This window comes from Mchenga conophoros, linkage group LG3, assembly GCF_057382185.1.
Source record: "Mchenga conophoros isolate Kocher_MC1m ecotype Shallow Benthic linkage group LG3, M_conophoros_male_GT1.1, whole genome shotgun sequence".
NCBI classification, from domain to species: Eukaryota; Metazoa; Chordata; class Actinopteri; order Cichliformes; family Cichlidae; genus Mchenga; species Mchenga conophoros.
In genome coordinates, this window is record NC_140528.1 from 19,690,299 (window position 1) to 19,713,074 (window position 22,776).

The window sequence follows — 22,776 nt, forward strand, 5'->3', positions numbered from 1 at the left end:
ATTGGATCGTTTGAATAAATACCTTTAACTAAATATCAATGTTTTCGACATGTCTTAGTTTACATTATTACACAGTTATTATGAGAGAGCATGTCTAATATTTTTCCACTAAACAGTCGTCTTCTCCTTTGGTTTGTTTGTAACAACCATTTATAAAAACTTGTGTTTTGCTTTTGTTTTATTTTTAACTGCAATTCTGGTCGAGTAGCTTTTATAGTGTTAATTCAACATATACTACAAAATAAAATGACTTTTTTTAAAGTACATTTGTGGACATTTTATTTTCAAACTATCCAATCACAGAATCAAATGCACAAAGCCTGTGATGTCATCAAAGGCACAAAGCTTGTGATGTCATCAAAGGCACAAAGCTTGTGATGTCATCACATTCTGTCATTGGAAGGAGAAATTCAGTCAACTGTAGCAACTCTTTGGTGGCAGAACTACAAAACAACCTGTTTGTTAAAACCAAGATAAGGAAGACACAGAGACGCAGAAGCAGACGCAGAAGCAGAAGCAGACGCAGAAGCAGACGCAGAAGCAGACGCAGAAGCAGACGCAGAAGCAGACGCATATAAAATGGCAGAAGCACAGATGGAAGTGGTCGTGAGCCCAAATATAACAGTTTTGCAAAGATCGGAAAATGACCTCAAAAAAGCCCAAACACCAAATCCTGAAACACGTCCTCTGGCACAAGTTCAAACAGAAGTGGTCGTGAAAGGCAAGAAAAAAAGGGGGCAAAAACAGAAAAGAGTGGCTGAAGAACCCAGACGACCGATTACTCGGGCGTATGCTCGGGCTCTTCTAGAAGCCCAAAACAACGTGGCTGATGGAAGCAACCTGAGAAATGAAGAAGTGTCAGGAAACCCTGAAGGAACCTCTGAAAGGGAAAACCCTGAATCCCTCCCTATGTCAGAACCAAAGGACGACGTGAATATGGAGACAGAGGCAAACATGAATAACGCCAGTGGACAAAACCCTGGGCCAAATGGAGGGACGTGGCAACATCAGCCAAATCCCAGATTTATACCCCATCATGGCAGAGTCCAGTATGATTCATGTTGTGAGATTGCTGCTCTCAGGCATCAACTACAAGCTTCCCAAAACCACCAGAACGAGCTTTACTGGAAACTGGTAGCTGCTAATAAGAGGGCTTCTTATTACCAGTCTAAGGTGACCAAACTTCATGCACAGATGATCGCCGACAAAAAACAGCATGAAGAAACAATTAAAGAGCTCATAGAGCAACTGGAGGAGGCTAATGATAATAATAAGCCTGATAAGAGCAAAACAGAGGTTCAAGCAAAGGACAACCAAGCAGTTGTCATGCTGGATGACATGATCCGTGTCCTGCACGAAGACGTCAGCGACCCTACCACAGAGCAGTGTGTGGATTCTTCTACACAAACCACAGAGGCTTCACACACGGACTGTGTAGGTCTGAAGGAGGCTCAATTTGAAGTCCAATACAAGACTCAACAAGAGCAAATAGGAACACTCCAACAACAGCTCCTAGAAGCTCAACACCAACTCAAGGAACAGGAAGACAAACATAGGCAGGACCAGGAGACACTGAACATGGAAATCAGTGAGCTTAAATCCCAGCTCTGCTCCAACAAGGAGCTTCATGACATGAAAGTAGAGACTCTTTATCAAGAGTTGAAAGAAGTCAAAGCGTCCTACATTAAAATCACACAGGAGCAAAATGAACAAAATTCCAACACAGCAAATGGAAAATCTGAGCTTCTGGTGGAAAAAGACACCAAAGAACAGGACAAGGAAGAAGAAGAAGACTCCCTGACATCAACTGAGATGTCTCTGCATGACTCTCTACAACAAACAGAAGACAGAGAGAAAACGATAACTACCAATCCAGCTGAACTCGAAACTGAAGCTAAGACTGTGCCAGAGAAAAAACCCAAGAAGAAGAAGAGGAACTGGCTGCATCGGCTTTTCAGCTGTACCAGTCCACAGACAGACTGATTTACACAACTGTGGAAAAACTAAATAAATACAAAAAAAATAAATAAATTGGAAAATATAGATGTGTCATTATTTCATATAGATTTCAAATAACATACCATTTGATGTCAACATGTTTTAGTTGCATTTGCAGTGCTCGTGCTGTTATATTCTTATGATTCTGTTCATTTTATGAGTGTATCCTTCAGCCTTGCTTCACATATTTACTGCTGCTTGATCAGCTTTAGTCCTGCTAGCATCAGCACAGGTAGAAACAGATCACACATCAGAGAATCGGCCGTGCATCTAAATGCAAATGGAAACTAAAAATGAAAACATAGATAACTGAGCTGAACTTCATAGATCTGAAAGTTGACCAATGCATACATAGTGCTAAAAATCAGGTATCGGGAAAACACATTATTTTATATTATGCTGATGTCAGGGCTCTGAGTGCGGGCAGGTGGAAATGTGGATCCAAATGCAGGACTCCGAGACGAAATGTAACTAAAACCACAGCTTTTATTGCTGGCATGAAACAAAAACAGAAACCAAACCATGAAACCAAGCAGGAACACACAGGCAGGGTCTGAGGGTACGACGCGACACCAAGCGTGGGAAAACACAGGGCTTAAATACACAGGGTAGTAATGAGGGAATGGGCCACAGAAGGGAGACACAGCTGGGGGAGCTGAACTTCATAGATCTGAAAGTTGACCAATGCATACATAGTGACAACACATTATTTTATATTATGCTGAAGTAAGTTTTTATCCAATTTTATAACTATATCATATAATAAAGTCTGTTTTGAAGTTTACTATGGTAACAATTCATCTTTTTAGGCTTTTCAGAAACACTGTAACTTCATAGGTATGAACCAACAAACCATTTTTCATCATGAAAATAAAAAATAAATCTAAAGGAGATAAACATCACAACTGTTCAACCAAGCATTAAGTCCATTTTGAAACAAAGAACGATGTACACTCAGCCAATCACATGGCAGCAACTCAATGCAGTGTAAAAGGTGAGATGTAAAATAAAACAATTAAAAATATTAATTAATCTTAATCAATCTTAAAATATGAAGCAATCTTCTAACTCCCCTTTACATACAAAGCTGTGGCCAACCTTACAAACCATTTTGAATTTTTTCCAGCCGAGGCGTTCAAAATAACCAAACTGCTAATAGTCACGGTTTAATTTGGGCAGCTGCCTGCCTAATATAATGTAAAATCATCACAATATTTTACACAAAGAGAGTAAATGTATCCTTGTACTCAGCTAAGACAGCTGGGCTGCTGTGGCTTGTGTTTATGTTCAGAGTGACATCTGATTTAAAAGCAGACTGTCATGGTTGCGGCTGTGTGCAGGCAGGATGAGGACCCAAACGCAAGCTCACGGAGGCAGGAATGAACTCAAAACACAGCTTTATTGCTGGAGAGAGAAACCATACAACCTAAACGAGGAAACTATAACGTAATACACAGAGAAACACACGGCCATGAATGAGGGAGAACGCGACACAGAACTGAGGGAGACGCAGACATAAATACACAGAGGGTTAACGAGGGAAGTGGGAGCACACGGGGAACACAGGTGACACTGATAATCATAACAAGACACGGCAGGAGTGAACGCAACACTGACGGGAGACTGTCAAAGTAAAACAGGAAGTACACGGAGGTTCAGAGAGGAGGAGAGACAGCACGGGGAGAGCACGGACATAACGGGCTGGGAAAACATGGAATAAAACTCAAGGAGGGGAAACGAGGGCTCACAGATAAACAGAGGGGCACACAGGAGGTAATCAAATAAGGAACATCTTAACAGAAACCATGGCATAAATAAAGAACAACACACAAAACATATGAAAACTAAGAATGCTGGGCCAACATGGCCCAGGATCATGACAGACAGCAAAAGACACTGAGCAGCATATCAGTCAGCATGGGAAAAATGCCATAGATTTAAGGAACCAGGCTAAAATAATTGGTTTCTAGTGGGTTCTATTGTAAGTGCTCTATATTTCAGCATGACATACTGTATGCATCCTACACTGAGAACCCTTGAAGCTGATCATCAGGGTATGCTGTGTACTTCTTACACAGAAGATAAAATAACATGCAAAGATTTTAGATGGTTGTGGTTGGTCCTTACACACAGATGTAAGGTCAAAAAAAAAAATCACCCACAATGGATCGTTCACAGACGCTGGTCCAGTGGAACCCACTTCCACAAAGGCTGCACCTGCTCTGGCAGAACAGGAAGCATCAACTACAGAGTAGCTATTTTCATAATTAAGACATCAACTATAGGTGTTCCCAAAATGTGCCATGTTGTCTGCACACCTGACAGCTCAATAAGTCCTGTGTTGATTACAGATGGTGGTTGTTTCCAGAAACAGCACTTGCATAAAACAAGTACAGAGCACTTTATGAGCCAACCTGCTTCTTTAATGAGCATTTAGGTTGTTTGTATTCAGTGTTCACAGATAATATGCTCATTAAAAGGGGGGATCCACTATGTCCTTCTTCACAATCCTGTCTGCCAACTTTAAGAAGAAATCAGAGTGACGCAGAAGCTTTAAAACAGTGTTCAGAATAATCAGTGATGCTTTTATCTGAACTGATGACAGATAAAGATGAACGTGAGTGTGGCAGAAGAGTCAGTTCTCCCTCTTTCTTGGAAGTATACAAAAGTCTGTTGTTTCTAAAAAGTTCATAAACAAACAACAAGTTCTTACAGAATGAGACGTGAAGCCTGGAGACGAGCAGTTCAGACACGCTGTTATTAAATTCTACCTGAGCAGGTTATAGTTCACCTCAGTTACGGAAGAACAAATAACACTTGGCTCTGGGAGCTTCAGTTTTTATACACTGTCGTAGCACCACCCTAAGCCATCATTTGCATCAACACCTCCATCACTAGCCCAGCAGTTCTAAGAAACTTCTCTGTTTGTGGTTCAAAACCTAATGTGACACCAATGAGCACAACAGCATGCAGCTGCAGGTTGTTGTTCATACCTGGCTTTACAATAAAGAGCCATGTTTGCAGGCAGCTGTTTGAAGTTTTGTGTAAAATATCATTTTTATAGAAATAAACCAAATGTGTCTAAATATATTAAGTAAACAATCAGAATAAGAACATTTTGAAATAAAATCCAAAAACTGCATCTGGCTTAGTTTTTGTTGAATAAATAATGACTCTGTGTAATATGTCATGTGTTGTATATGTAAGTTGTATTTGTACAATGAAGCCAGGCTTTCTTTGTGTTAGCTGCCTGACAAAACCTAAAACTCTAGTCAGAGATTGCAGGTGTCACAACAGACATGATCAGCTTTCTCTGTCGATCCTATCTTTCTGTTTCACACTCTGTGCACTCATAGAAAAAAATCTTTAAAAAAAACAATCACATGACTCTTCTTCCACACAACATGATCCCTGAGTGCCGCCTGCTCCAACCAGACATGTTCTCACAGCGACGATGGTGATAATTAAAATCTACAAAGAACGTGATAAACATTATTAAAATGCAGCACTGTTAAAGCAACGTGATTAATGCTGCATTAAAATGAGCCTTTAGCACATAGAGATGATTCAACAGTTTCATTTGACTTCATTGTTTCTAAGGCAGATGCTACACCAGTGAAGGTGCACTTAGTTTTCACACACTGCTTCTGCATTGTGTCTTAGTTTTAGTGGATTAAATAATGACACAGTGTTTGTTTGTTTTTCTTTAGTAACAAATGACCTCAGACCAGCTTATAATATTTTATAAACAAATAAGCATAAATGCATAAACTCAGCCTGGAATCACATGGGATAAACATGGGATGTGCATTTTTTTATTTGTTTTGTGTTACTGAGTCTTGCAAGAATGCCAACCTTACCAGCAGCAGCTTGGTTTTTTTGTTTGTTGTTTTTTTAATTGAATGAGTGCTGAAAGTTGAGCAACAGCTGTGACAACGAGAGAAGATGGAGCCAATCAGAAACAACTGTGAAAATGTACAATATGCAAGCTAAGAAAGCAAAGTGTAGCAATGTTGCCATCATTTTTGTTATTGTGGGATTTTTTTCAACATTCACTGAAAATCACTTCTCTCATATTTCCTCTTTATTATTTTCATCACTGTTTAAGAAACGTAACAAAGTCTTATAAAGCATCTAAACCAGCATCATGAAGTGATGTTTAAAGATGGCAGCAAGCTTACAGCATCTCTCAACTCAAGAGCAACATTCAAAGTGCACAGGCTGAAGGAAAGTATTGATTTTATCACATGCAATTACAATACGCCTTTTCATCCGTATCTGGATGTACAATGGGTATCGTTGTTTGTCCCAGCAGTTTACAATACAGAATGTGCACGTCTGTGGGGCTTTTATAAAGATTTCTATTTGCATTGATACGATTGCTTGGATCACAAATTGTTCTAACTTGATTAAAGTCACCAATGATAAAGGTATTCTTGCGCTTACAGTTACCATTATTATCTCTGTTTGCTATCAGATCATCACATCCCCCTTGTGGGATCATGTTGATGATATGCTGGTTTTCTGAACACGTCCGTTAGTCATGCAGAGCACAGTGCCAGAGAGCGCCACGAGCAGGAAAATGGAAGTCTTCATTGTATTTCTATATCGAAAAAGTAAACAGAGTGAATATATAAATCAGTATTATTTCATTTCATTTATTAACTTGTTTATTTTTGTTTCCTAAATGTTAATCGTGCTTAACTATTAAAGTAAAAATACAGATAGATAGGAAACTCTACCTAGGAAACCTTTTGCATCTCTGTGAATAGATTTCCCTGGACCTGCCCCTGTGTTACCTGAGCGATCAAGTGTGTGAGGATTGGAGCGAGCTTTTGTGTTTCTTGTGGAGTGTGAAGAGGAGCGTGGAGCGTGGATGGAGTGAGGACTTTGGAGCGTGTGTGGACTGCAAGTGTCTTTCCCCCCTCCTGTTCGTGTGTGGATTCCCGGAACCCGTCTTTTCCCCACTGTGTAAATAGATCACCTGGTGCTTCTGTAAATAAAAAACCTTTATTGTTCCCTACTCAGAGCCTACGCGTGAGTCCGTTCAGTCCCGTTGTGACAGAGGGTAAGGACGTAAATCGACTGGTAAAGAGGGACTGGTGAAGAGTCTGCAGCCGCAGCACCGATCCATCTGTCCATCTCCTGTTCCCTTCTCTGATCACTCGTGAACAAGACTGCGAGTTTTGTAACTTAATAAAAGCAGTAATTTGTTTGCCAGAGGGCCCCTTCCACGTCACACCCTGTTCTTTCCTTCTTGTCTTATATGAAAATTCACTTTGTGGAGCTTTTTGGGAAATTGTTAAACTTCAGGAAGATTCTGAACATGCCCCATCGTTTAGCCAGCTCTTTGGAGCTGAGCAGGTTCAGGCCTGTTGTTGTAAGTTTTATAAAACGATCTCATTTAAACGGATAATCCAGCTGAAGCTTCAGACAGCCGTCAGACAGTGAAACACTGCCATCTGCTGGACTCGAATAACAAAGACGCTGCTTTGACGGGTGAGGGAGTTTCAACAAGTCTGCAACGACTCAAGCATCAAACTACAGAACTATTGTAGCGGACATGGTGCTCTAATGACTGCTTCATTAACGCAGCTCAGAAAGGATCAAACATATCAATAAATTTTGAGATAAAAAAATTACTGTTTCACTGTACACACAAACCTTCTCTCATTAGCACAACACTGCCCAGGCCTCAGAGTGTATTCCTTATAGACTATTAAACCTTAGCATGTTATTTTAAAGTCTTACAGGTGAAACAGCCAACCAGTGATCCTAACTGTAATTTAAAATATTCAGCTGCAAAAATGCTTTTAGCAAATAGTTTTTTATGACTGTGCTAAGATTCAATACTAGATTTTTGCTGGTCTGATTAAAAGGTTAAATGTAGAAGTTTTGGGATCATATATTAATACTTCCAAAACAATAAAGTTGTTGTAGAGAATCTATGTTCATTATTGTTGCTCATCATGGAAAGACAAAGACATCAGACTCTGCTGAAAAATTTTACACTCCTACTCTCTGCACACAGCGGTCTGAGGGACCTTCCAGGATCGGGGATTTTATTTATTTTGTTCTTTTTCGGTCTTACTGGTTAGTAGGTGGTGATTTTCTACCTGGTGATCTCTCATTTGGAACATGATTTGCTGTGGAGCAGATTAGGTTCAAAGCATGAGTTGACCTGGCATTATGTCTTGGATTACAAAAAAATCCCACATTAAACCTTGAAGTTAGCCGGATAAGACAGCGTTCTGTTTCACAGTAAAGGCCTCAGAGAGTTGTTGCTAACCAAAGTCTATCTTGTACAGCCATGCAGCATCTAATGACGTTTTGTAACTTGTCACTACAAAGGAGCAGTGAAATGATTGCTGTTTTAGTGCACACACACAGTGTGGTGATCAGTATAAGGACATTAAAGTGATGTTGCAGAAAGCTGCATCTGGTCAGAAGGAAAAAAAACACGCACACTTGGAAGACTTGGCCAGATTTGCACAAAATGAATGGCTGACAGTGGACAGATACAAGGATGTGGATGGTCACACCCTCGTGCATTAAAGAGGCCGTTCACAAAACCAAACACTCAACAGACACAATAAGACAGCTGATCAGTTTGCCTCACTAACTCATCTACACAAGGCGTGTTGTAGAAGTAGAGCAGGGCGATATGGCCAAAAATATTCATCACGATATAAATTTGAAAATGTGCGATAACGATATAACTGACACGAGACAAAATACTTTACAACTCCACTTCATTTGTGCAAAAAAAAAAAAAAACAATCAATGTATTTTCACTTAAATAAGCAGCTGCTTTTCATGTGCATTAAACTTATATAAAAATGTAACAGTGCAAATGCAAATTCCTCCCTGACAGTTTAACCAAAAGGCATTTCCAGTGGAAACTGGCCGACATATCCTCAGCACAACCATGTATAATATCCACAAAACTTAAAAAGAGGTTAAACAAACACACAATACAGTAATATTATGTTGAAGCACAGTACGTATCACTCCGCGAGGCTCCTGCCTACGATAGCTGTAATGCTCCAACAATCCATCAAGCGGTGCGGCTTCGTAGCTTAGCAAAGTCGTACTAAAACATTTGACAGATTTTCGAGCGCCGTGCACATAAAATCGTTTCCAGGTCAGTAAACACAACCAGGATTCATACAGTGGCTTGCAAAAGTATTCGGCCCCCTTGAACTTTTCCCCATTTTGTCACATTACAGCCACAAACATGAATCAATTTTATTGGAATTCCACGTGAAAGACCAACACAAAGTGGTGAACACGTGAGAAGTGGAACGACAATCAGACATGATTCCAAACATTTTTTACAAATAAATAACTGCAAAGTGGGGTGTGTGTTCAGCCCCCTTTGGTCTGAGTGCAGTCAGTTGCCCATAGACGTTGCCTGATGAGTGCTAATGATTAAACAGAGTGCACCTGTGTGTAATCTAATGTCAGTACAAATACAGCTGCTCTGTGACGCCTCAGAGGTTGTCTAAGAGAATATTGGGAGCAACAACACCATGAAGTCCAAAGAACACAGCAGACAGGTCAGGGATAAAGTTACTGAGAAATTTAAAGCAGGCTTAGGCTACAAAAAGAAACAACGTCCCACGGAGCACTGTTCAAGCGATCATTCAGAAATGGAAGGAGTATGGCACAACTGTAAACCTACCAAGACAAGGCCGTCCACCTAAACTCACAGGCCGAACAAGGAGAGCGCTGATCAGAAATGCAGCCAAGAGGCCCATGGTGACTCTGGACGAGCTGCAGAGATCTACAGCTCAGGTGGGGGAATCTGTCCATAGGACAACTATTAGTCGTGCACTGCACAAAGTTGTGCTTTATGGAAGAGTGGCAAGAAGAAAGCCATTGTTAACAGAAACCATAAGAAGTCCCGTTTGCAGTTTGCCACAAGCCATGTGGGGGACACAGCAAACATGTGGAAGAAGGTGCTCTGGTCAGATGAGACCAAAATGCAAAATGCTCTGTGTGGAAAACTAACACTGCACATGACTCTGAACACACCAGCCCCACTGTCAAATATAGTGGTGGCAGCATCATGCTCTGGGGGTGCTTCTCTTCAGCAGGGACAGGGAAGCTGGTCAGAGTTGATGGGAAGATGGATGGAGCCAAATACAGGGCGATCTTGGAAGAAAACCTCTTGGAGTCTGCAAAAGACTTGAGACTGGGGCGGAGGTTCACCTTCCAGCAGGACAACGACCCTAAACATAAAGCCAGGGCAACAATGGAGTGGTTTAAAAGCAAACATATCCATGTGTTAGAATGGCCCAGTCAAAGTCCAGATCTAAATCCAATCAAGAATCTGTGGCAAGATCTGAAAACTGCTGTTCACAAACGCTGCCCATCTAATCTGACTGAGCTGGAGCTGTTTTGCAAAGAAGAATGGGCAAAGATTTCAGTCTGTAGATGTGCAAAGCTGGTAGAGACATAAGGCAAACCGGATTATAAGGAGCACTGTCAATTTCCAGAAAAATCAAAGGACTGATTTTTAGAGTGCCTCATTTTCCGAAAAGCACAGTAATAACATAATAACAACGGCCCGCTAGCATGCTCTTGGTTGCTGAGGGCTATGCTGTGGCTGAGCTGCAAGATTAACTCTGCAAAATCAACTTTCATCAAGTAACAGGGCTCTAGAGTGCAACCAATTTGGTCGCAAATGCGAATCCGTGTAAATGAGAGCAGGTACACTGATTCCACACAAAGACGTAAACACAGAACGGACCCGACGCATCAGAATCAGCTTTGTCTTTCTCGGCTTTCTCACCCGACGGCTCGTAGACGGACACGCTGTCGGAGCTTAGCGATCCTGATGCGTCCGGTCCGCGCTGCGATTACGTCTTCTTGCGCTGATTCTGAGCTGCAGGTTTTGTCTCTCCAACCTACTTGGTAAGATTTTGAGTTTTTGCAGTGCATGTGACAATCTGATTGGCTTAGGAGTGATGATGTCACAAGGATGTCACAAGGATGTCACAAGGATCCTTTGAAGTTTTTCTATAAATAGGGGTGAGAAACAGCAATTTTCAGTTCGTTTCTTCGCAGCCTTTGTGTTTGCAGCCTTCAAACGTTGACTACAGAAAAATTTGGAAACCTCTCAGAGTCATCGGATACAAACGCCAACATGTATCCAAGATTACGGCAACCGAGACAAAAAGATTTCGCCGCCTCTCCTTCCACGCGTGGCCGGCCAATTTCTCCAAATGGCCTCTTATCCATCCAAAGGGCATTACAGGAGAGTAGGAATGAAAACAACCATCTCCAGAACAAAATTCGACAAATTGAAGAAGAAAAACGTCACCTGGAGAAGAAGTGCTTACAGATGGAAGCACAAAACAAACACCTGGAAGAAACACTACAGCGCCAGCCCGACATCAACATTATTAATGAGGGCTGGGGGATCAAGTTTGCTCAAGCCAGAGAGCAGATTGTATCCCTCATCAAAGAAAACAAGAAAAAGAGCGCTGAAGTTAAAGAAATGTCCGAGCAGCTTCAAGGCAGGAAAGCGACGATTGATAAAATGGAGTGGGATCTGCAATACATGGACCAAATGAATCACCTGCTCCAAAGAAAGCTTGATGAAGCTGAAGAAAAAAATAAAGAAGTCCTCCAACAGAAGGAACAACAGGACACAAAGCAAAAAGACCTGCAGCGCGAGCTCCAAGGCATGCAGGAAAAGTACAGAATGGTGAAGGCAGAGTTGGAACAAACATTGGTCCAAAATAAAGACCTCCTTCAAGAGAAAGAGCAACAGAAAGAAAGACTGCCAGAAGAAAAGTGCATTATCAAGGACTTTGAGAGTAAAAATCAAAAGTTGCAAGGATTCTGTGATGAACTGAAGGTCAAAACAAGTGAGCTGGAGGGAGAAAAGGAAACACTAGAAAAACGATGCTCACACATGCAGAAAAAGATTGATCACATGGCCAAAAACAACTCAGAGCTCATTAAGGGGATATTGTTGGAATTCAACAACTTGAAGCGGGAAAACACAGAAATGCAGGCCCAAAAGCAAAAACAAGACAAAACGCATGAGGACCTGCAGTGTACGCTCCGCGATATCCAGAAAAGAAATGAGCAGCTAGAAGGCCTGCACAAAGAAGATCAAGTGAGAAATGCAGACCTGCAGAAGGCAAAGCTGACACAGGAGGCAACATCCAAAGACCTCAAAGAAAAGCTTGAAGAAACACAAGCAACATTAGAACAGGTGGAACAAACATGCAAGAAACTAGAGAGGCAAAACACAGAAACCATCGATGAGTTGAGAACCCTCATCCTGGACAAAAAGGCGCTCGTGGAAAAGTCCATGAAAAAGAAGAAAAGATTCTTCAGCTTTTTCCGGTAGAGGGACAATACTGCTTCTTCAACTGATGTAGCCTCGTCTTGCTCCACCTCTGTTCACCCCCCCAACCAGTCCCGGCAGTTGACTGCCCCCTCCTGAGCCTGGTTCTGCCGGAGGTTTCTGCCCGTTTAAAGGCAGTTTTTCCTCCCCACTGTCGCCTAGTGCTTGCTCAGAGGGGATTGTTGGGGTTTTCTCTCCTCTACCTTGTTTCGTTATTTACTTGTTAACTTTTTGCTCTTACCTCATTTAACCTTGTTTCTTTATTTACTTGTTAACTTTTTGCTCTTACTTCATTTAACCTTGTTTCGTTATTTACTTGTTAACTTTTTGCTCTTACCTCATTTAACCTTGTTTCGTTATTTACTTGTTAACTTTTTGCTCTTACTTCATTTAACCTTGTTTCTTTATTTACTTGTTAACTTTTTGCTCTTACTTCATTTAACCTTGTTTCTTTATTTGCTTGTTAACTTTTTGCTCTTACTTCATTTAACCTTGTTTCGTTATTTACTTGTTAACTTTTTGCTCTTACCTCATTTAACCTTGTTTCTTTATTTACTTGTTAACTTTTTGCTCTTACCTCATTTAACCTTGTTTCGTTATTTACTTGTTAACTTTTTGAACTTACTTCATTTAACCTTGTTTCGTTATTTACTTGCTTGTTTAACTTTTTTTTCAACTTATCTAACAAAATAAAACAGTTGAATTTATCCTTTGAGTATTGTTCATCTAATCTTTACAGAGTTTTTCCAAAACACTTTCAAACATTCAGATCTGTCTTTCATTTTCTTCTTGAAACCTCATGAACGGTGAACTAAAAACTCTGGAACATGGTTTGAAACACTGAAATTGTTTCAGCTGAAACTGGCAAAGTCATACGTGCGTGTGTGAGTGTCACAGGTGATATGGTGTCATTAGTCCGGTCATCATGTTTAGGCTCATTCACTCCAGAATTATTTAGGCCAAATCTTTAAACAGTGTCACTGCACACACATTTCAATCACACAAATGCAGGATTAATTCTTTGCAGTATTTTATCTGATTTATTATGAGAATGTCACACCTGATCATTTGCACCCACAACATCAAAAATGGGAGCAAAAGGGAGGAGATCACGTTTAATCGATTATAACACGAGGTCAGAAATATAAGTGCTGACATGAGTAGTGTCCACAGAAACCTCTGAATCTCAGCTAAAAACTCATGTAAACCATGTCTACAAACACCAAACAAAGCAAAGACACCAGACAGTTAAAAGAGCAGTTACTGCACCATGAATCTGTGGACAGGTAATATCCATATTTTGATTTATGATTTTCTGGAGTTAAATGGGAACCAAAGCATATTTTCAAAGGTGTTATATGCTATAAAATACTTTTAAATATTAGGTGAGGGAAATAAAAAATCTATTTTTCTATGTTTGAGTCACAGTAACTTTTAAAGTGTTTGTGCTAATAACATCATGTACAGTAAGACAGGCATGGAGAACAGCACTGACTGGGAGAGCCTTTGAACAGATGACATTCAGTTCAATTCAACATATAAGACTTTAAGAATGAACAAGCATCTAAGTAAAATCTATTTATTTAGTCTATCATCTGTGATATTATTATGTATAATTATAATGTATTGTTCACCTCTCTTAAATAAACAGGCAGCCTTAATGTATGAAATATTCATTCATTAAAACACTAAAATTTGTCTGTTGTCTCAGTGGCTGATAGTGCCCACAGGCATCAATAGCTTGAAATAGCTTGAAGCTATTTATAATTTTTATGTTTAATGGGTGGGTGCTCACGATAAACAGATTTTGAATGAAAGCCCGGGAACTTCAGTACCACAAAAAGTGGCTATTCTCTGTGCCCATATGGATCAGTCCCTCTTATTACCATTATTCCCTTAAGCCTCAAGTTGGCTAGTTAAGTATCAGACTAACGTTTAAAGCTTTTACTTGAGTGAAGTAACTCACATTACTGCTACTGCTAAGTAATGTTAGCTATGTTTACAGCATATACCATAAATCACCATACCATAACCAACTACTGTACTATCACACTCAGTGCATTTCTCCAGCACGTTTGATAGCTAGCAAAATAATAATAATAGTTTTAAAATTAGCATGTGTTATGTACACATACTCGAAAATTATTTACTAGGACTCACCTGTCATGTGACTCAGAGTGCAAATTCCACCAGTGTCGTTTTCCATCAAACACTCATTAAAACAGCAACGTCAAGTTAGTGCACTCATCCCCAGGGGGAGGGCGGGGTCACACATTGAAACAGACTGGCACGCAGAGGTGCAAGGCAGACCAGATGGAGACATTTTGCTTTCACACTTTGTGACTCATTCAGTTATTTGTGGTGAATGAAATATGGTTTCAACCACGTTTAAGCACCACATCTAAAATTCAAGCACTATTCAAACCTTGAAAAGACAATATTTAAATTCAAGCCTTTTTTTAATGATTTCAAGCACCCATACAAACCCTGCATATGAAAAAGCCAGAAATCCAGAAAGATGGCCAAATGAAGCCAAATGTCTATGATCACAAGAAAACTACATCAGTAGAGTTGTCAAGTAGTCACAATATGAAAAGTCCTCACCTTAGCCTCCTTTTTACAGAGCAGCATGACTTGTCCCAAGTGTCCTGCAGCAGCTGAGAAGCAGAGGGGGCTCATGCCGTTTTCTGAAACAACATCCACGCTGGCGCCGAACTCGAGCAGCAGTGAGACAATTTCCTGGTGACCGAGGTGACACTGGACGCAAAGCACTGGTGCGTTGTTCAGGACTTCTGTGCGGTAATTCACGTTTGCCCCTCCCAGCATCAGGAGACGGCTTACCTGATCATACAAGCAAAAAAATAAATAAAAAATGCAGAAAGCATTCACGTTTGAATATTTATTTCAAGGTCTTTGCAAAGAAGTGAATTTTTTATCACATGTACTTAAAGGTGAAAGAAATCTGAATTAAAAATAAATGTTATTCTCTTAAGAAGAGATGACTGTTTAACTATTTTACTCTTTATTGGCTAAATTATACACTTAAAAATGTGAACTACCACCCATGTTTGAGCAGCAGAATTGTTTCCATTACTCATTTTATGGCTCATACAGAGATCAAACTTCTTATTCTCATCTTCAGATTTTTCAGACGGCAAATGAAACGGCCACATTCTAGCGAATGCGGTGTGGTATTCGCTTTCATTACGAGTAAATCAATAATAAAGGCCTAGTCAAACAAAACCAAAGAGTGAAATGAGTGTTTGACGACAGGAGATGAAAGTGTGTGTTATTTTCTGGATCCTCTGTAGCATAATTAACCCCCCCACCCCTCCCCCAGAGGAGAGAATAAGGTCATTTTGTAAATGTCTGTTTGACTAATACTACACATTTATACAATAACTCACAAACAGACACCAGGTGATGGAACGCCCTCTGAAACAATAACACTAACGGCAAAGAAGTACGGAGGATAATTTTTCTTCGAGCCAGAATGCATCATGCTGGCAGAACAGCCTTTCCAGGAAAGGCCAAATGATTATCGCCCTTCGAAACACGACTGAAAAGCAGTACACAGGAAGTTGGCTCGTGCGCGAAGCTTATTAACATTTACCTGTCAAATTATAATTGGACACATTAACAATATAAAAGGACAGCGGTTATTAATAAAACATTCTCTGCGTGGAGCAACATTCGGGGATTAAAAGTGTAACTAAAATCTAAAGAAAGTTGCAGTTATTTCTGAGATGCATTTGCTTTAAAATGACCTAACCAGTGTATATGATTATATTACTCCAATGTAACAAAAGGGTTATGAAAATGCTGAAAATTGGATACATATACTGTGTGTTTAATATATAGTGTTTAAAGGTTTCCTATATCCCCTCAAGAAGCTTATACTTTGCATTTCAACAAAAGCAACCTGTTGCATTTAGGCATTTCAGGTTATCAATAATGTGTTTTTTTCATCGTTAGCTAATAAGCCGATTGTTCTGCATTCAACAGACGCGCAGGAGCAAACCTGAAGCAAAGGCTTACCTTGACATTAGGTGTGTAGAGGTTCCTCAGGGAGGCCAGGGCTGCAGAAAGGCCGTCAGTGCTGCAGTTTATCCACAGAGCCTGAAGGACACTGGATGACACGCCTGTCTTCTTGCTCAGACCCTGCACGCACGCCGATGCATAAATGCATGAGTAAATACACAAACACACATATGTAAAAACCAGCGAATCTGAGGGGCATAAGCTGTCAATGTTGCTTTCCACATCCCACGGCTTATCCTCTGGTGAACCATTGTCACAGTGCATAAATCAAGAGAAAGTGAACACCAAGAAATTCCTGCAAGGGATGGATTTCAAATAAAGATGAATGCATAGACCACGTAGGTTCCACATCTATACCTTGAAGATGTGTGCTTTGAGTATGTGGTGTCCCAGCTCCATTGTCTGCTGCCGATTCAGTTTCCCCTCTTGGCGTGATAACATGAAAGCCATGAGAGCGTGACCGGTCCTGGGTTAGAAAACAAGGGAACAGATAGGATACTCAGTCGTCAACAGTAGGAATGATTGTTCCTCTGCTTCAAACGACATGAAAGTACTGATTCATTCTGCTGATGACGAGGAGCCTGGCACTGTCATGGAGAACTATTGTATTCTGGAGCTAGTGTGAATAAGCTAAAAATGTTTGGCAATGACCCTCTGAACAACAGGGGGGAAGAGTGTCACTGAGGCACTAATTAATGCAGAACTTCATTAAAAAGGCATGCATGATTGCGAATCCCTTTGATCTGGATAAAAATCCTCTCTAGTTGTGCCCAGGCACAAACAGAGAGGCAGTGCAGGAGGCTTTTGTCTCTCTGTGCATCTCCTGCGCCAGACTACAAGCCAAGTTTTTTTAATGATGGAGCTGGAAGGCTGTGAATGACCAGAATACGAAGCTCAGCTCTCGTCCGTTTGGAGGCATCGCCGTGTGAGCAGAGGTGAGCAACAGGGAGGAAAAAAGTGACATCATTCAATTTATGAAGTGTGAATGACTGAAATCTCTCATTTGCGTGTGGCTCCAGCATTTCAATTAGGTAAGCACTGCAAGTACTGCTAAAAGAGATAAGCCTGCCTCGCATTGCAACATGCAATATCTGCAAAATGCATAGGTCAGTACCCCCCCTCCCTCACAAAAAGCACTATTTATTAAAACAGGGCAAATCAGTGTGAGGCTGCAAGACAACAAAAAAAAAAAAGCACTGATCAGGAGTCAAAAGTTGTGCGGGTGATCTACTAACAAAGCACAAATTCATGAGCACAGACGCAGCAGTTCATTTTACCGATGACCAATGCAAGCTGCCAACAGCAGCGCAAATTAGTGGGTTGCAAACAAGCAGATGAGGGAGCGAGTAATCCACTAACAACGCTGGTGCGGCTTGTTATTTGAAATTTGACAATTATAATACGGTACCAGCACATGTGAACAATTCAGACCGGGGAGAGGCAGTGGAAGGAGAATCGATGTGTTTGATATGAGGGTGAAGTCTGCAGTCAGGCATCTGAACTCGGATGAATCCTGACAGCTCCAAAAGAGCACAGGATTTATCTGCAGAGGTGCTGCTTTATTACAAACAGCTTCACTGTATCAAAGGTGCATTCTGAGATGACCTTTTGAATGTGCTGTACGTCGCAAACAGGCCTTGTGCTAATGAATTTAGTGCTGTGATGTGTCTGTAAATGCTCACATCATCACATCACTTCACACTCAATTTTTTTTCTGCATGCCGTGTGTATTTTTTCCGAGACAAAGGAAAGACTTTGGCATGCAACAAGCTGACACCAACAAACAGGACTTCAGGGAGTCTAATGTTTCTGCAAAATCTCAAATTACATTCAGTGAAGCCTGAATGTCATTGTTGCAAGATTCGAGCATTAATCTAACATGCTTCACTTCCACAGCTGTATTCTCACATTCTCACAAATGTTATGCAATGGAGTCATTATGCAAGAGAAGACGACTCGAAGAAGTGAAACAGCCTGCTTGAAATCTGATCTATGATGTTGCAGGGCTGCGTATGCAAACTGCTGACTAAAGGGGTTTATTTACAAATGGAAGCTTTGGTGCAGTCTGCAGTGTTTATTATGGACCGATTTCTGCGCAGATATGTGAAGAAAAACACTGAATTACTGCCTCTAATACATCCAGAGCCAGCTATTCTCCCCTTCTGCAGACATATCCCACGTTAAATTCTGCTCTCCTGCATTAAAATTGAGGACCGGAAATAAGCAGGACACTGCTTTAAACATTTTAGGTAAGAACTTTGTGACAACCGACAGGATGGACACCAAATTTAGGCATGATTAAAGCTGTCAGAGACCTAAAACAACTAATTCAGAAGCACTCTGAGATGCAAAACTTCATTCACATGAAGACACGTTTATCATATTATTCTGCAGCATTAGTTGTACTTTTCTTACTGTCCTACATGCCTATTTGTGCAATTCAAGAACCTTTTCTAAATGCATTACTGAAACATACGCAAACTCTAAATGCATTACAGAAGCCTGCAAACCAAATTGAGAGCTGCGAAGTTATTGCATTAGCAGAAAACTGACCTGGGGTCACAAAGGAAGTCCGTACTCTCTCCATCAGCTCTCCACACCAGCCACTCTCTGAAGGAAGGGTGACAAAACATGCGCGTCTTGTCCCTCCGTTTGATGAGAAAGCACGAGAGCAGCTCCATGCGTTGCTGAAAGTCCTCCCATTGTAGCTCCCCCTGGACGAACCCCGCGTTGATGGCGTTGAACAGCTGCTCGTCAGTCAGGGGGTGCAGCGAGGCGAGCGATACGTTGAGGATCGGCAGTGAGCGCTCAAAGGCTGAATTGGTCATGAATTTCATGTTACACTGTAACTGGTACAGTTCTGCCAGTGAAACAGGCACGACTTTGTAACTGGCACTTTTGATCACGAGGTGGCCTCTTTCAAACAGATCCAGGGTGAGTTTGAGATACAGGTAGGACCCTTGGCTGCGGGAGATCAGGTGGCTACTTAGCTTGCCGACTGTGATAGGATCGGCCTTGCCGTTCAGGCTAATATTGTTCATGATGTCCTTGCTGCCGTTGATACGATACTGGATATATGCGTTGAGGTCATTGCTGATCTCTTTGTTGTCAGAAAAGTCATCCAGGGAGATTTTGGAGAAGGGCAGGAGGCTGGTGATCTCCTATTGAAGACAAGATAAAGACAGAGCGTGACATAAAAACATACATCTGAGCTTCAATGTACTATTAAAGTGTCAATGCATGAAAAAAAGTAATTTGGTGCAGTGTTTGCATTACAGACACAGCTGTATTACTCAATACCACAGCCAATAAATAAATAATTTAATTAATTAAAAGCAAAAATATTCTTTGCATCCTGAGCTGCCATTAAGAAAAACAAAATCTGCCTGTGTACGTGTATTATCAGAAGAGTTTCTTTGAGCAGTGGGGAAGCAAGCATGCTGAGCTATCAGGCCAAAGCAGACACTTGTTACTGTTCAAAATGTGGCTGTGAGGAAAACAGGAGTGGGGAAACTGAGTATTAAGAGGCAGGGGATGGATGGGATGGTAGCTAGCGGGCAAGCAGAGGTCTGAACTAGGGCTCACATTTCAATCTGTGTCCCAGGGGTTGGAGAAATCAATGCACCTTAATCCTCCAATCCTCTGCCTGTCTGAGGCTAGAGAAACATTGCCTCCGCAAGATAACATTTTTCCTCTCCCTCATCATGAGAAGGCAGCGCAAACAGACAAACACACACAAGCACATGTATGCACACGCTCAATAAAACATACCGAACACAATCCACAAGATTGGGGGGAGGGGGTGCAAACAACACCTCAGAGATTGTCCAGATATTAGTCTAGCAGGCAAGGGCCAATATATCGAACCCTTCCTCCGAGGTGAGATGCTATTTGTCTGTTCAAAGCACAAAACAATAGCGTGACAATTTCATCTCTATGCACAACTCTGATTCTGTCTGCAAATAAGAAACATTTCATGCCTTCATATTTTCTTGTCTTAACAATGCTATCTTGATTATTCTTCCATGATTCATTTTTGCTATGCCCCGAGTTAGTCGGGCAGTAAAGCAGATAAGCTTTATTTATTCACTGAGGGTTTTTTTGCAAGAGACACCTGAGTACAAGCGACAAGTACAAATGTACACGCATAATATTACAAGTATGAAGTGATAATGCTTTAAAGTCGATCATTTAGTGCTTCCAATTTCAAGCTAAATTGCAGCTTATACAAACACTAAGCTGCAGAGTTTCTGAACTTGTAGCCGAAAGCTTAGATAGCAAAGCCATACACACACAGACGCAGGTTTACCGATGGCTTTTGCATATTAATGATGGCCAAATGGTTCAGATAACTTACAAAGCCGAATGTAACCACTGTCTGCACTGAATGGCAATGCTGCTGACTGCTGTGTCCAGAGCTTTAATGTTAGGGGAAACGGTATGAGAATACAGCATGGAGCGTACAGTTTGTGCTTTTGATCTTTTGTAGGAACTTGCTCTAAAAACTTTTGAAGGAAGTAGGAACCATCATCATTAGCTCATATTTCAGTTTCAAGAACCTTTGAGTAATGCAAGTGTATGGTCATTATAGTCTATTGCATGGAGCAGGACTGACAACCATCATGTCCAAACAACATTTTATATACATTTTCTTTATTTACTGTATTTATTTCTCTATTTATTTTATTTTGAATGCTGTGCATGGTCCAGTTATCGTAGAATATCTTCAGTTTATCATTAATTCTGTTATTAAGCATTGTGCTGTCGTTATGTGTCATGGCATGTGGTTGTACGCAGCCCTGTTTGTTCATTGTTTTCATTTTGAATTCTGCTTTTGTAATATTTCTCATCACGTCCCACCGGACATAGAGAATTCAATTTTGGAATTTCTTTGTGATTTTGCAACCATTTCCTGCATCTTACCCAAATATGTGGACTCGTAGCCCCCCCCCCAAAAAAAAACAATAAAAAGAGAGGACATACAGGGTTTTTCTGCAAAAGACTGCCAACTCTCTTAAAAACTATTTAACTGACTTCTGTTACATTTTTGGAAAATTAGACATTTTCAGTCAGTGACTAACAGCCTTTCCATTGCACTTAAAGGGAACTTACTGAACATCATAGGAGCCTGATTTACAAAAACATTGTCAAACCGACTCCGAGGTTTTCACATGCGAAGTCGTCATATAGCTCCCATTAAAACAACAGTGCCATTTGATTCATTACTGCAGACAACTGCTAAGTGGTTACAGTGGGAATGTGAACAAAACAGAAATATAACAAGAAAAATATGATTACAAGAAAGTAAAAGACACATATGGCATGGTTAACAATGTGCTATCCTTTGCCACAGACCAGCATGTGCACAGGATTCACTAACAGAGGTTATAAAAAAAACAGCTACTGTTACATATGCCTTAAACCACACGTTTCCTTTCAGCACAGTTGTTACTATGAAATCTACCACACGGACAACAAAAACACATCTCCGATAACCGACTGCAACCTTGTTGTTGTTGCTGTTCTTGCTTTGCCAGCCTCCAGGTGGCTAAAAACGTCACCCTAGCAAATTCACACAAACAGTAACTCCCTCTCATTAAACACTGTTTCACTTTGTCAGAAGACATTACAACACATATGTTGCAGTGTTCTGCTTATGGATGGATGGATGGATGGATGTTGCAGTGTAGTCGAAATGTATTACTTTAAGTGCAGTCACCTGGAACATCTTTCCACGTCAAAAAACCAATTCTAATGCATTAATAGAAGAGCATAAGAGGTGAATACAAAATATCAGCGCTACAATATATTGATTCACCACACTGACAGGGCCTTGCCTGAATTCTTAATAGCTAGGCTGAATTCACTATATAGTACAGCCCACACTGATGGACAACACTCGACCCTGGCTTCTGACTGAGCAATAATAACTCAAATTCCAGATGTCAATCAAAAACCACATTATTATCCAAGGCTCAGTGCTTTCTTTTTTCCCCCAGCAAGGAAAATAAGTTTTCATGTAGTTCATCAGTAGTGTCAAAGCCTCAGTTGTCAGCAGCGTGAATTTAATCCAAGTCCATAGCATTTCTGGAACTGGTCAACCTAGTGTCAGCTCAAAGTGACTGACTCATCTCTCTCCTGCCCTGCAGGTCATGTGTCTCAATTCTTTCCTGAATGTTGCTGGATATGCCTGACTCTGTAAAGAGTAGAATAACAAGCGGGAGCAGCTCAGGAAACACTTGTCAAAATGTAAAAATGTGCAGGGTCTGGTGACAGTGAGTGAGTGCCTAGAGAGGTGACGGCATGTCCAGCTAGACATTTGTTAAAATGAGAGAATTTTGATTCATTTCTTTTCTAGGGTTGCCACAGTG

The 22,776-nt window shown here is 40.8% G+C and overlaps 1 protein-coding gene across 5 annotated transcripts in view; it reads right to left on the minus strand.

Annotated features, from left to right (window-relative positions):
* Positions 1–22,776, minus strand: part of LOC146577578 (protein TANC1-like) — a 176,031-nt gene that overhangs the window by 136,218 nt on the left and 17,037 nt on the right. For all 5 annotated transcript variants that reach the window (XM_085268287.1, XM_085268289.1, XM_085268288.1 and 2 more), the window contains exons 7-10: positions 18,959–19,566; positions 16,763–16,871; positions 16,403–16,525; positions 14,969–15,205 (exon numbers count right to left, since the gene is read on the minus strand). In XM_085268287.1, the coding sequence (XP_085124413.1) occupies positions 14,969–15,205; positions 16,403–16,525; positions 16,763–16,871; positions 18,959–19,566 (1,077 nt within the window). The remainder of the gene's footprint in view (positions 1–14,968; positions 15,206–16,402; positions 16,526–16,762; positions 16,872–18,958; positions 19,567–22,776) is intronic.